General features: G+C 47.2%; 1 protein-coding gene across 2 annotated transcripts in view; it reads left to right on the top strand.

Moving 5' to 3' along the window:
- Positions 1 to 14,989, top strand: part of CYTH1 (cytohesin 1) — a 72,367-nt gene that overhangs the window by 25,497 nt on the left and 31,881 nt on the right. Inside the window, exon 1 of one of the 2 annotated variants that reach the window (XM_036910435.2) lies at positions 6,710 to 7,056. The exons of the other annotated variant lie outside the window; for it this stretch is intronic. Coding sequence (XP_036766330.2) covers positions 7,029 to 7,056 — 28 coding nt within the window. The 5' untranslated portion in view covers positions 6,710 to 7,028. Of the gene's footprint in view, positions 1 to 6,709; positions 7,057 to 14,989 lie in introns of those variants that run through there. 2 annotated transcript variants of the gene reach the window in all.

Below are 14,989 nucleotides of genomic sequence, written 5' to 3'. Positions count from 1 at the left end.
GATCTAAGCCCACACAGCCCAGGAGGCCATCAGGAAGCAAATCGATTTGCCCCCATATCCCAGAAAGCCTTCAAGGCACCTTAGGCCTCTGAGGTTGGAGATACGGCGTGAGGCTGAAAACTAGAGGTGGGTTGAAAGTGTTCATGGCAGGCAGTTAAGACTCTCAGATGTCTTCTGTATCTCTTGCAGCAAGGCAATTTCTCTTCCACTTTTGGCAAAACATGAAGATTTAGTTTCTGAAGAAGGCTCTGAAGGCAAAGAGAGGGAGTGAAAGTCTGTGTACTTAGTTGTGGGTTCTTTCCTCTTTCCTTCTGCTTAGCTCTGCATATGTTGCAGGCCATGTTTACAGCCCACCCAGCCCAGGGAGGAGATTAGAGAATGATTGTTTGGGTCGCTAGTCCAAGAAAAAAGAAACTACAGAGCCACTTTGTGGGGTCTTTATGTGTTACTGCTTTATTATTTTTAAATAACACCCATCACTCAGTAGGCTGCACCACCACACACAGAGCTTCTAATCATGTGGCTAGTGCCCTGCTCTTAAATGTGAAGAAACAGCCTGTGTTTGCTAGACATTTAAGGAAAATCTTCAGTATTAACAAGAGAACAAAGCAAACAGAAGAAAAATTTGAGGGAACAGGTCACAGAAGAAAGCTTGAAAATATACTTAATATTCTTAGATATTATATAGTGATAGGATGCTATCAAATAGGAATGTTCAGATATTAAGAGTGAGTTCTTGCAAATTAAAAATAGAAATAAAACATTTATTAGAGAGAGAAACTAGAGAATTGTCATAGTTGAGGCTGCTATAACAAAATACCACAGACTGGGTGGTTTAAACATTTCTCAGAGTTCTAAGTCTGGAATCACGGCTGGATTCTTGGTGAGTGCTTTCTTCCTGGTTTACAGAGGGACGTCTTCTTGCTGGCCGTACCTGGTAGGAAGGGAGGCAGCTAGCTCCTGGCCTCTTCTATAAGGGCACTAATCCCATTCATGAGGCTCCACCCTCACGACCTAATCACCTTCTAAAGGCTCCACCTCAAAATACCATCACATTAGAGTTTCAACATAGGAATTTGTTGGGGAGGAAGGAGACAAACATTGCAAGAAAATTTTCCAGAAAGCAGCTTAAAAAGGAGGTGAAAAGTAGGAGTTAAAAAGATAAGAAAATGGATACACAGTGGAGGTCCAGTGTCTAACAGAAATAACAAAAAAGGAAAACTGGAGAAAAAAAGATAGAAAATTATTAAAGAATATAAGATTCAGAACCGGGATCTACCTAGTAGCTAGTATAATATATGAAAAAGGACTCATATCTAGTCATTTCATTATGAAATTTCACAGCACTGAGGGTAAAGATATGACCCAGAAAGCTCTCGAGAGAGGAGAAAGGTCATATACAAAATACTGAGAATCAGGATGACACTATAAACAGCAAGTCAGGAACAGAAAGCAGTGAGGGGATGCCTCATCATTCTGAGGAAGAATGATTGCAACTTAGAATTCCATACCCAGCCCAAATGCCAATCCAGTGTGAGATGAGAATATAGAGGTATTTTTAGACATGCAAAATTCACAACACTAATGAAAAACCCACTCCTCCACACCCTTTGTGTTGGTCATTAGGGGAGTGAGTAAGTAATGCCAGAAAGGAAATAACATGGCATCAGAGAAACAGGACACAGCACTGGGAGCTGGCTGAGGGCGTTCTCAGGATGCTGTCCTACAGGAGGCCTCAAGAGCAGCCGGAGCCGGCAGGTGCAGGTGGGGGGTGCTGGATGGCCGGCTCAGGGCAGAGGAGCTGGGCTGCGTGACCGTACTGACAGTTTCCTACCTTGGTAGAGTTGGGCAATTAATAACAGAACTAAGCAACCAGGAAAAAAGACAATGCCATTCTGTGGTAATTTTAATCATAGTACGTTATATATATAGCTAAGTTGTGAGCAATGTTTATGGAAATACTAAACACTGATTTAACCAAAAGTTTGTGTCTGACTATCCTGAGTGTGTGCATGTGGGGAGGAGTGAAAGCTGAGTCTTCAGTCTTCTGTGGCAGGCAAACCATGTTTGGTGTTGAAAACTCGGGAACAGAATGTAGGCATGTGATTTAGAAACAGGAAGGTGATTATTGGAGAAACAGCTGGAAGAGCCACCCCTGGAGCGGGATTTAAAGGTGGGGGGTCGAGCTGGGCAGAAACTGGTTTTCTGTTTTAAGTCTTAGGTACTATCTGCTTTTTATATGAGGTATGTGTGTTGTTTTGGTTAAAAAAAAGAAACAGGGTTGAGTGACCTGGGCAGGCAGCAGGGTCAGATCAAGGAGGGTCTTGAAGCCATGATAAGGAGCTGAGACCCTGGCAGCAGCTGATGGCCATTGAAGACTTCAGGGAGCGGCCCCCTGTGCCCCGTGGCTTGGCGCCGTGCCGCTCACCCTCTCTACCTCCTCCGTCCTGCGCTCCGCTGGAGGCCGCCCTGAGTGGGCCTGCGTCTGAAGGCCCCCTTGCCCTCTGGCCCCTGACGCTTTGTCCAGAGGATTGGAGGGCAGTGGGGAGGGAGGGCGAGGTGTGTTCTCCTTGCCGGTGACTGAGGGTTAGCTGAGCCCTCTACCCAAGCTGTGGTCAGGCGGCCGCCCCTGTGCTAGCCCTGCGGTCTTCGTCACCACCTCACTTAGAGGCGATCCCTCGCCCAGCTACCCCGATTCCCACTCTGAATGCCTCTCTGTCTCCCTGGGATGAGGACCAATATGGGTGTCATGCTGAGAAAAATACCTTTCCCCAGAATACGCCATGAATATTCATGTAAGTTTTCTTGTGCCCTTTTTGCCATTACATGTTTGCATGTCCTCACCTATCTGTCACCAGAGGAGATGAGGCGGAGGTAAAACATTAAGGCTATTTAAGGTATTTTGTTAACTAAAAATATAAAATGTCTTAACTCAGAAGACCTGCATCCAAACACACTTATGTAGGATTTCTCAGCATGGAGAGCTACAAAGTCTTTTCTTTGTCGGTTTTGCTTACTCCAGGACCTGGCCGGTTCCCATCCCCCAGCTCAGTCCTCAGGTGCTGCTCGAAGGCCTACATTGCTGTTCTGGTTTTATAAGAGCCATTGTTTTTCTGGTCGTCTCAAAGTATACCTAGAATTTCTATACAGCTTCCCTTTAAATAGCTACATTAAAATCTTCAACGCACTCTATTTGACATGTCTCGTGAGTAGGATGATAATTTGAGCAGGTTTGAGACTGGCCAGGCCAGCCCCAGTTCCTGCCTGTTGGTTGATGTGATTATGAATAATACCCACTTTCAATCTCAAAAATGCCCCGGTGTGGATAAGGTATGCATAAATTTTCTTATGAGTCAGACTTGGTGCTTCAGTAGTTAAATTTCTATTTTAAGGGACTGAAGACATGCCTCTTCATTTGTACTTCTTTTTAACAGCGTTGTGTGTTGAGCTAGCTTTGGAACAGCAGGAATCACATAGAAGATAGCGTGGTGTCGGGCCACGTGGGCGCTGCCACACTCCCATTTTTAAGGCCTTAGTGGCAGCTCTTCTGCCAGCAGTTTATGGAGTTGAGCAAAAATCTGTCCTAAAGGCCAGCCAAGAGTCTGTGGGGTGGCCTACTGTGCTCCAACAGGGACGATGGCTATTGGGTGAGCTGTTTAGAACCCCTCTTCTGAGAACGTGGACTGAGCAGCATGGCAAGAATGCAGCAGTGATAGGAGAAGACGAGCAGCATGGTCCAGAGAAGCCAGGTGGGGTGGGCTGTGGGTGACTGGAGTGGTGTGGCAGGGGCTGAGGTGTACCCTGCAGGGGGTGGGCATCCTGTTGGCACCCTGCTGCCCACTTGGAAGATGACACCTGCATTCTTGTACTTGCCCAGTCAGAAGGCTCGGGGTTGTCCTTGACTGACTTCACATCCCACGTGGAATCTGTCAGCACAGCCTGGGCTCTGCCTTCAAAGTTAATGGGGTGGGAATTTGGCTGAATGAGCGGAGTGGCCGTCCCTCCTGCTTTGCTCTCACTGCACGGCCGGCTGCTTTTTCCCAGCAGCCAAGTGGCAGCATTAAAGTCAGATCCTCCACTTTGCCCCAAATCCTAGCAGCACTTGCCTATTTCACCCATGGTGGAAGAAACCAGAGGTCTTAAAACAGCCACCAGGGCCTTCACCAGCCCTCCATCTTCTTTACCCACTGGCCTCACCTGCTCCTGCCCATCCCCTCTGCTCTGGCTACGCCGCCTCCCTGCTGCTACCACGACTGCCTTCTGACCATGCACCAGCCGCACGTAGCATTTGTCACCTGACATGTGCATTTTACTTCTGTTTCCCTGCCCTCCCCAGCTCTCTGGAGGGTGTGGAGGCTGCTGGGGCAGGCGCTGCAGTTCTCTGCCGTGTGTCCAGTGCCTGGCACGCAGCATCCAGTGAAGGCAGATGACATGATGAAAGAGTCAGGTGATAGACAGTGACATGAAGACAACACAGCTGAAGTTAAAAACAAGTGCCAGATTGTGAGAAAATGCTCATAATATATAATACAGAGGACTAGTAATCTACCAATCAGCAGGAAAGATAACCCACAGGGAAACAGGCAAGCAAGGCTGCGAACAAGCGGCTCACAGAAGACGAAGCACCTGAAGCCTACGGAAAGATCATCAGCATGTGCTCCTCAGTGTGGAGTGGACTGTAAACAGTAAGACCTGTGGTCTCCCTAGCAAATGGGCCAAAGTTAGTTTTGTCCCATCAGGGAAGTGACAGGCCTGTGGCACTGTCTGAAAGCTCTGAGGGTTCGTGCTGAAGGGCCCAGCAGTTCTGCCTGGGGGTCTGTTTTGGAGAGACATGCTACCCCTGCCTAGCAGTCGAAAATGGCAGGGACCTGTCCTCGTAAAAGTTTGGGTCAGTCGGTGGCATCTTACTACACTGATGGACAGTGACCGCAATGTGGTATGGGGGGGATTTGATAATACAGGTGAATGTAGTAACCACAGTGTTTTTCATGTGAAACCTTCATAGGAGTATATCAGTAATACCTTAATAAAAATAAATAAAAAGGCAAAAAAAAAAAGTTTGGGTCAGTATCAGAGACCAGCATTGGCAACAGAAGGAAGAAATGCTGAATCATTAAACTTGGGTGTTGGAATCAAGCAGGGTGGGACTTACCTGGAACTTGTTCTGGGTGGAGGATGGAAGCATAACTGATTTTGATGTACTGACCTAAAAGATTAGAAGTTGCGTTTATATTGCTTCTACAAAACAGAGTGGCTTTTAAAAATATGTGTGTATATATTTACTATTAGACAAGAAGGAAAAGAGTGAGCCGAGGCCCCTACCCTGAGGCCTGTGGCCACCTTCAGAGGGTGACTGAGTGGTGCTCTAGCGTCTCGCTGTAGGTGGTTGCGTTTTAACCCCACGTTGAGGGCCCGGCCCAGCACAGCAGGGTGGCTTCCCACGTGCCTGTATCAGGAGACTGTTTGCTCTCAGGACTGATGGGAGGAGGGGTTTGGGAGCCCAGCCAAAGAGCCAGCCAGGGGGTGGGCCCTGTAGGTAGACGCCTTGGTTGAATGCCAGGCTTGGCCCTTAGGCAGGCTGTGTAACATCTCCGGGTCTCAGTGTCCTCATATAAGAACTCGGGCTGAAGAGAGCCCTCACTTCAAGAGGGTGCTTTTAGGATTGGAAGCGTTAGGCTGTGTAGTCCTGGACACAAAGCGTGGACACTCAAGAACTGTTCCCTGTGGTGATACGCCATAGGGTCCAAGTTCTCCTCTTGTCACTTGTTAGCATAAGTAACTGAATTAGGGAGCCCTTAGTCCTCCCGTGAACACATGAGAAGCTGTATTTAGATCCGGCAATTCTACCTCTTAAGAATTTTTAAAGAAATGAAAGACATGTGCCAGAACCTGTGCACATGGGTGTTGAGATTGGTAGGAAAATTAGAAACCACTTACAAGTCTTAAGGTAGAGGATTGGTTCAATTTATGTCTATATCATGAATAATAAAAAATGTGATAGATGTCCCTCTACGGTCATGGAAAAATGTTTGTTGTAAGTAAAATCAGCTGGTTATAAAACAGCATGTAAAATATCCAATTTTTGTTTCTCTGTATCTTTCTGTATGTGTCTCTCTTTGTATATATCTCTCTATACACTTCTGTGATAATACAAATGCATCATGAGAGATATATCTATTATATAATATACATGGTTATATGTATTATATGAGAGAGAGATGAGATACCGAAAGATTTAAAGAGATACATGTGTGTGTAAGTATGTATAGAGAACAGAGGGAGGGAGACAGAGAGAATGAGAAAAGAATACATAGAACAAAAGTCTGAAAGAATGTAAGCACGTACACCAAAATGCCACCCAGGTTATCCCTAGATGACAGGATTAAGGGTTTCCCCCTCAGTACTGCTCTGTTTCAACAGTGAACATGTATTAGGAACATAATAAGAGTATGAAGAAAAGAAGTTTGGTGCTGTTCCTTTTTTTTTTGCCTTTGAAATCTGCCTTCTGCTTTTAGCGGGTGACCTCACAACATGCCTTAATGATAACAATCTCTTAGTCATTCTCTTACGAAATGGGCTATATAATCTCTTTGTGAGAAGACCAGGGGTTTTTAAGGGACTCCATTCTAAAGAAGTACTTGGAAAGTAGAGAGAGCGATGACAGCTGTCTCTGTCTGGGGCTTTGGATGAATCTGAGAAAAGACTAGAAGTGCAGCTGCTAGATTCATCAGACTCCTGAGGCCTGTTTTCAGTGAGGAGGTGGTTAACTAGGAAGCTGCTTGGGTCTGACTTAAGGAACTGGGTGGTGGCCATGAGCGGGAGTGACGCATCTGCAGCTGGAGGTTGATTGGTCCAGGAGTTGAGCCGGGGTTCCGTCGTCCAGGAAGCCGCTCTGAGCTGGCTTTGTGGCTAGACAGCCCACAGGTACTCCTGGCCCCACCCAGTCCTACCTACCAGGAAAACTTTGGTCTGAGTTCTTTGAAGAACAAAACAGAGCAACCTTCAGGGTCCTGCTGTGACGGGAAAAAATGGTCCTTAAAACCGAGGAGGAGGATGGTGAGTCCCAGCCCTGCGTAGGTATATGGAATGGGGTTTAAGTATCTGCTTGATCAGTATGTGAAATCCTCTGAGGACAGTTTTACTGCCTCTTGGGGAGGAGTACCAACCCGGGCCCTGGTTTTTGTCTTAACTCTTTTTAGAAGACTAGAGAATGCTTTAGTGATGAGGAAGCTGGAGCCCATTTGTGTGAGAGTGTGTGTAACTCAGTGTGTTTTTAAACCAAAGAAGCTCCCCCACCCCCAGTCTTTTCCTTAAGGAGCCGCCCTGGGTGCTTCCTGGCCAGTGTGCCTCTTATTTGGTGACTGTGTCTGTATTTCCTCAATCTAAATAGCAGCTGGTCAGCTCTGGGAGGTGCACGATGTCTAGCATGATGTGGCGCTAAAAAGTAAAGGCAGCAGAGAGCAGGTGGACAGCACCAGGGAGCGTCGGTTCTCATTAAATAAATGTGACAGTGGGAATACACCAAGTTAGCTAGGCCTTCCGTTTGGGGCATTAGGTAGAGACTGAAGCCTCGGAGGGACCGTGGAACTTCCTTCTTCTCCACACCCCCCTGGTGAACAGTGAAGCACTGAGTAAGGGGATGACACATTTTGGGGCTTAAAAATCCCAAAGATTCTGCAGAGCTGGATTAGAGCACCTGGACCAGGCATTCGGCTGTTCCGAGGTCCCAGGTGTTCATGTGGGGTGGGGGTGTGTGTGACTGTGACGCCTGCACCAGATGGCCGTGTTTTGATGCCATAACACAAGAGCAGTATGTGTACTGGTCCATGGGTAGCAATGAGGTCTGAGTAAATGTGAAATAAGTGCTAGCTATATTTCAAAGTGGATTTTGTGAAAGTTATAACAAATATTGGGTGTCTTTTTTATATTTTTCCTCGATGTAGTAAAAAACACATCTTACAGTTTCACCTCTAAGTGCGAATTACCATGGACCATATCCGTGGGGTGATTTGGAAAGCTGTACCAGGTGTGAAAGGACTTCGGGAGAGTGGAACATATAGGTGCTTTTAATAATAGTTTTGCATCTGCAAGGGCAATTATGAGGGGCACTTCTATAGGTCAGGGTTGAACAACCCGTGTAGTAAGTTTTATATCTGAAAAGTGAGTCTGCAGTAGCCAAGGTGTCTACTTCAAAAGGGGACACTTGTGAGAGTGGAAGAGGACACTTCCCTGAAGATGCTGGGGCAGCAGGTGTGGGCCTGGTGTCCTGCCGCTTCTTCACGCATAATGTGCCGCCAGTCCTTCGGGGAGCCCGGCTTCAGACGCACCGGGGAGGTGCCATGGCCTCTTGTCACCCTAGAAGCTTTAAAATTCAGTGCAGACAACTCCATGCGTGTGCACCTGGTTTGGTGGTGGGAGTGGGACACCATTTTAGGGCAGAGATTTTAGAGATAGATTTTAGAGATAAGCTTACTGGGCAGCATTGCTTCAAATAAGTAACCCGCAAGAGTGGGCGGGTCTCCATGTTCCTCACCCCATCCTGGGAGCGTTTTGTCCTGTTGTCTATTAGGGACGTTGGGGAGGGCAGTGTTGTTCTTTAGCCACGGCTGCAGTTGACGCCTCTAGGTATTGCGATGAGATAGAGAAATGGCGTTCAAGCAGATGTGAAAGTGAAGGGGACAGAGACCTTCCTCTGTCACGTCTCTGAGATCCCAGGGGAGCGAGGGCTAAGTGTCAGCGCCATGTCCTTCACAGAGTGGCTTTGACTAGATTTGTTATGGAAAAAGCATGCCTGACAGGGTGGGTAGGTAAGGTCCTTTCCTGCTGCACTGATCTCAGGTCCATAATCCTTAAATTAAACATGTTGCTTTTTCCCTGCCTTTACTGGTGCTTACGCACATCCAGTTCCATTCCAGTATTGTGTGCAATTGAGGATTGGCCCTGTTACTGCACTGGGCACGTCTCCTTAACTGCCTTAGTTTTTTAGCTATATTTAATCTACCTTTGTAATGCATAGTCCCCCTTGATTTGCCTTTGAACCTTTGTGATGGAAACGAAGCTCCTTGTCTGTGTGGAGCAGGAGGCTCTCTTCTGAGTGCAGGCTTAGTCCTGATGTGCTCTGGACCCTGACCCAGGCGTGCTCACTGTCGCCAGGCGCCCAGTCAGTCACTCCCTGGCCTCCTCCCCTCACTGGGTATGTGTGTCTACATTGGTCTCTGCTTCTCCCTCTGGGGAATCCATTTGTCCTTCAAGTCCTGGATCAGAGGCTTGACCTCTTTGATGCCACTTGGTGTCTCCAGGTGTCCTCCGAGCACTGGGTGTGCACAGACATGGCGATAGCCTGCACTGCAGCTATGGCTCACACGCCTCCCCCTGGCCTTGATGTTCTGCACAGGGCAGGGACTGGAGCTATTTAAATCCCAGCTCTGAGTACAGGATTGGCATATGCAGATGCTCAGTAAATGCTGAGCTGAAGTGAATCTGATTATTCCAGTGAGGGAAAACGAGGAACTGAGAACTCAGCTAGTAAGTTTGAATTGGGCTCTGTCTGTTAGGAGATTATTCATACTCAATGAGTCTTACCTCATCTATAAACTGGAGGTAATGGTGCATCGTTCATTGTCAGGAAGTGTGCAGAGTTCATAGTTGGACAAGTGCAAATAAAAATGGAAATGAAAAAACATTTCAAGCTGGAAGATACAATGTGAGTATAAAATAATATTGTACATAGGAGAATATGTCAGAACAAAGTGTAGTGTCTCTCTACTTGGGGGTTGGACCTTCAGGTTGCATCTAAAATACTGTCCCTGCGGGTAACTTGGCGCCTTACCCTTGCTCTTCGTGCATTCCTTGGGGTGTGCGCCTCTGGTGGGACAAGGTGTTAGCCCGGTGGGCAGTGGAGGGAAAAGCTGCAGCGCTGCGACTGTGCGCTGATGTTCCCATAGGTACCTACCCCTCTTCTGAACTCATCGAGTTTATATTTTGCAGAATCAGAAATGTCCCCATCTTTATTTTTAAGCAGGAATGCTTGGTGTTACACAAGCACACGTCACAGCAGCCCTGCATCCCCATCTGTCCTTGTAGATTTTGAAGGGGACTTGCTCTGCTCTGAATTTTGTGGGTTATCTTGGGAGCCCACCAGAAATGAATGCTCATGGTCTTTATAAGAGGATCAGAACCGCCCTTTCTTCCTGATGAAGAAGGTGAGCAGAAACAGGGCTTGGGTTCTATACCCCTCTGAAAAAGGTGGACCTTATCCGTTGTCTGAGGCTTTCTGCCGCCTCCCAAGCTCTCTGTGTTACAAAATATGAAAGCCCAGGGTGGCTGCCGGGGGCCAGAGTCCAGAGTCCAGCAGGCAGGTGGGATGTGCAAGGCAGCAGGTGGGGTTTTCTGAGAAGCCGGCACTGGTAGAAAACAAAGGCACATTTTGTGGGTCTTGGCATACATGGGTCTGGGGCCCTCGGAGCCCTTACCTGCCCACAGTGGTCTGCTGAGGCGAGGACAAGGCAGGTGCCGTAGATCTGTGTAGGACGCGTCAGGACCCTAGGAACTGGGAGGTGTTCCCTGGGTTGGCACTCGGCCCTCCCTGTGACTCTGAGAGGCTCACTGAAGTGTGTTTGGTGGGGGCCTGACGGAACTCATGCGGTTTGCTGCTGGACCAAAGTCAGAGGGCTCCGCCTTCCAAAAGGTTTTTAGGGTGCCCGTGTCTCTCCATTTCCTTGCATTTGACAACCCTCCAAAAGGCAACTTTACTGAATTGCCATTATTCTCATTTCTGCTCCTCTTCCTGTGTGTTGTTGGCTCAGCTGAAATTCCCTTTTCAGAAAAGGACTTCTGCCTGCCACTGCCTTTCTCCTATTTACCTTCTGAAGAGCTTCAGCGTGTGGGGGGTCCACAGAGGTTTCATCCTGCGGTGGGACAGGGACTGAACGCAATGCGGCTGTAGAGCTGTGTAGTGCCCTGGAAGCAACCTCGTCCTGGCTGGTCAGCTGTGCGGGTGAGAGCCTTTGCTGCAGCCCCTGGAGGGACGTCAGATTCAACCAGGAACTTAAGTTAAACAGCACCATTAAGATGTGATGATCTCATGTCTTGACATGTTCTGCTGACTGCATGCTGTGTTTGGTTATGTAGACCTAGGTGATAGGGACCATGGGGACAGAAAAGTCAAGTTCTGCCACCTGTAGCCCTGCTGGTGGGCAGGATTCCCCAGCACTCACCTTCCTTTCTGAGAGAATAATTTCTTGACTTGTATGTTCTTCCTTCCTTACCTGACAGAAATCACAGAAGCTCAACTTCTGACTGGAAATAGATCCACAGTCAGTGGCTGTTTCTGCATCTCCTTTCTTTCTGGTGTCTACATCTCTTTTCCTTTGTATTTTTTGTTAAGAGTTCATGATTCTGAGTCACAGGATTCAGTTGGAATAGAAAACCATGGCATAATGACGTAGTTGCAGAGGGAATCTCACAGGCATTAGAACAACTCAAGTAAGTTTCTTTCACAAAGGAACACTTAGGCATCAATCTGAGCAAATGTTTAACGTACATGGCTGGTGGCATTTCCATGTTTTCTCTGAATAGAGATTTCAACATAAAATTTTGCCTTTGTTGTGGGTCCAAATACACAGAGAGGCATAAAGTGCACCAGTGCCTTGGTGCGCTCCCCTTCCACACTCCCTGGCTCAGAAGAGGCCATTTCAAACGCACCCGTCTCGAGTCTTTCTGTGTGCTTCCCAGCACCGGGGCCACGTGCGTCGTGTCCAGCAGCTTCCTGACGCACCAAGTGCGTCTTAGAGATCTTTCTGGTTTATTGTTTACAGATCAGCTCATTCTTTTTAATCACCAAATAGTGTGAAGTTAAATTTATTTTTACAGTTTGGGAAGTCTATCCATTGGGTGATCCTGAAATGGAACTGCTGAGTGGAAAGGTGTGTGCATTTTAAGTTTCGGTACTGCAGAAAGCGTGTGCCAGCATACACTCTGTCAGCCATGCATGTGACTGCCCGCTGCCCTGGGTCCTTGTCAGGGTTGACATTTTGCTTTCTGACGGACTAATGGAAAGTAGTATGATGTTCATGTTTTAATTTGCATGTTTTTAATTTTAGAGATATACGCATCTCTTCATGTTTGGCCATTTGTATTTCTTTTTTTCATCTGCCTTTTATGTCATTTGCTAGTTCATCTTTGTCTTACTAATCTTTATGCTTTTCCCTCATAAATTAGTTTACCTTTTAGCTTACAGGATTTTATTTACCATTCAGAAGCTTTTCATTTTAACGTAGTAAACTGAACTACAACCCTCCAAGACTATGACTGTATTAATCCATGCTTTTTTCTAGAATTTTTATTGTTTCTTTTTTTACATTAGAACCTTTGATTCAGCTAGAATTTATTTCAATGTAAATGAGGTAGGCATTCAGCTTAGTTTTCCCCAGATGGCTAGCTAACTTACTGCCCCCGACCATTGACTGAATAATCCTTTTTTCTTTATGAGATTTTGTGATTTGAAGTGCCACCTGTGTTTAAGTATTTCTTGGATTCCTGTACTCCAAGGCTGTTTCAGATTATGGGAGTCCACACGCTGTAATCTGTGGTGGCAGGTCTACTCACATTACCTTTTTCACCTTGATAGATATATTCTCCTGGATTATTCATATATGTATATTTTTTTCATATGAACTTTAATATTTTGTTTGCTACATCTCTGTAAATCTTGTTGGTCATTATATAAATAGTGTTTTTAAAACCTGTGGCACGTATGTGGAGGGATGACCTTTCCCACTGGGGTCTTCCTGCCTTTGCTTAGATCTCCTTTGTTTTCCTGGGTACTTTCCCCTGACCATGGCAGAGGCTGGCCCTGCAGGAGCAGCCATGCTGGCTTGGGGTGATTGACCAGTGTTTGTGGGTAGACTCGAGTTTGTCCAGAGGAACGATCACATCTAACCACAGAGGAGAATGGCCAAGGGCAGGGGACCTGTTACCTGGAGGGAGTCCACAAGGACCTTCACTGTATGGGGAATTCAAAGCCAAACTTTCTGCCGCCTCAAGGACAGCTCTCTTCCTGAGCTCATTTTGGAGAGGGAGAAATACCACCCAGGGCATCCAAAGGCCAAGAACATGGAACTAAGCTCTGGCTGCCTCCTCCCTGCAGTTTTGTTCTTGTCTGCAAAGGGCAGGACGTGGGGGCACCCGAGAGCAGCCTCTCAGAAGAGGTTGGATAGGCCCCTTGGCCGAGAGCAGGGAAGAGCCCTGGTGCTGGCACCGGTTGGCTGGGGCCTCTGCCCCCCAGCGGGAGGGTCCACCTGGGCCTGTGGGGCCTCCCAAAGCAGGTGTCTGAGTCGCTGCCTCCAGCTTCTCCTAAGCTTCCTGCAGACTTCAGAGAACTCCTCGAGACCCGGGCAGCTCTGACCAGGGTCCATGTTTAGCTCTGGGTGCTGGTTTTTTCTACTTTGAGGTTAGAGTAGAGGTCAGTACTATCCTCTTGAGATCTTCAAGCCCTTCTCAACGGGAATAGATGTCAGTCTTTGGTTCTTGGAAGAAGGATTTATGCTTCTAGCTTTTACTAGAGGATAATTAAGCATTTGTAAGGGTCAGGAGTGGAGTAAAACTATTAGAACTCCACACTGGTTTCATACCAGTGGCAAACCGGGGGAGATCAAGAATACCAAGGCTGTGCCCAGGTTACTGGGATGTGGGGGTGCCTCGTATGCAGGATTAGCAAGTTTGAGATGTCAATGAAGAAATGAAAAATACTAATTTATTTCAACCTCAGAAGTTGTTGGTTAATGAAATAAGTGCTGCAGATTCCTCTGCACACTGGATAGAGGGTCGCTAGGGCTGGTTCTGTGTGCCTGTGGCCATGCTGGGGCTGGGCTGCATGCAGGGGAATTAGTGTTGCCTGAGGCTGGTACTTGAAGCCATGAGTCATGGACAGGGGCAGAAAACACTTAGTTCTTTGCTACCACTTTTTAACACAAATTTTTACTGTATCGGACAATTGCCTGTGTCCCATCACTTTCCCTTTGCTACACTGACAAGCTTGCAGTCCTTTCTCATTTCTAACGCCACTTCTTACTCCTGAAGTGCCTCTTTCTTTATCTCATCTCCAGCTCAGCAGCAGAATAGAACCCAAATGTCACGTCACAGAGGACACGGTCTGGCTTGAGTGGCTTCTCCAGACTGCCAGTTTGTTCTCCCCTTCTCCCTTTGTGTGCCACTCTCTCTGGCCGGAGTGCCCTTTCCTTCCTGGCTTCAGCCTCAGCTCGTGTGTGCGGCGGTTGGGGGCCCCTTGGCCACCATCTCCGCAGTCTCTGCCGCATAGCACCTGTGGCCAGCATTCATTCGGCACTTGCCGCTTGATCCTTTCTGCTGCAAAGGGAATAGTAACATGCAAGCCCTTTGTGGGGTGGAAACCCTGTCTTACCATCTTCATATCTTTTACGGTAACTAACATGGTGCCTTGTTCTGGGCAGTATGCTTTTTTTATAAAATATTTTCGAATTATGAGTCTGAAAAAGAGTCATTAAAATTTTTTTTTCTCTAGGGGTAGATTTCCCGAGGTCACTAGCCTTTGACCAGCCTTTTTCTCTGGTCACCGCTGTGGTTTCGTCAATGTGGCTGTGGGCTGTCTGTCTTAGCATCTGTCCTCTGTAGACACAGGGAGGGCCATGTGCAGACTTCCTGTGGTAGCTTTTCCCTCTGACTTCTTGTCCGCTGACTTCCTTGGGTCATACTGGTTATGCTGAGAATCGATTTGCTGCAGGCTTTGTTTGCAGCTACAGGCTGCCTATGGCTTGGACTCAAGCTGAAGCTTGAACCAAAGGGGAGCCACGATGAACTTCGTACATTATGACGAGTCTTGCATGGAGGTGATAGGTCAGGATTCACCTGCTGGGGCTTTTAAATCCCTGTAGTGTGTGTATTTGTGTAAAAACCAGTAATGTTACCTCCAAACAGGGGACATAGCCCTTAGGAGTATGAAGTGCTGTGAGCA

Source organism: Manis pentadactyla, chromosome 4, assembly GCF_030020395.1.
Source record: "Manis pentadactyla isolate mManPen7 chromosome 4, mManPen7.hap1, whole genome shotgun sequence".
Taxonomy (NCBI): domain Eukaryota; kingdom Metazoa; phylum Chordata; class Mammalia; order Pholidota; family Manidae; genus Manis; species Manis pentadactyla.
The sequence above is the reverse complement of the archived record's forward strand: the minus strand, read 5'-3'. Positions and strand labels throughout refer to the sequence as shown.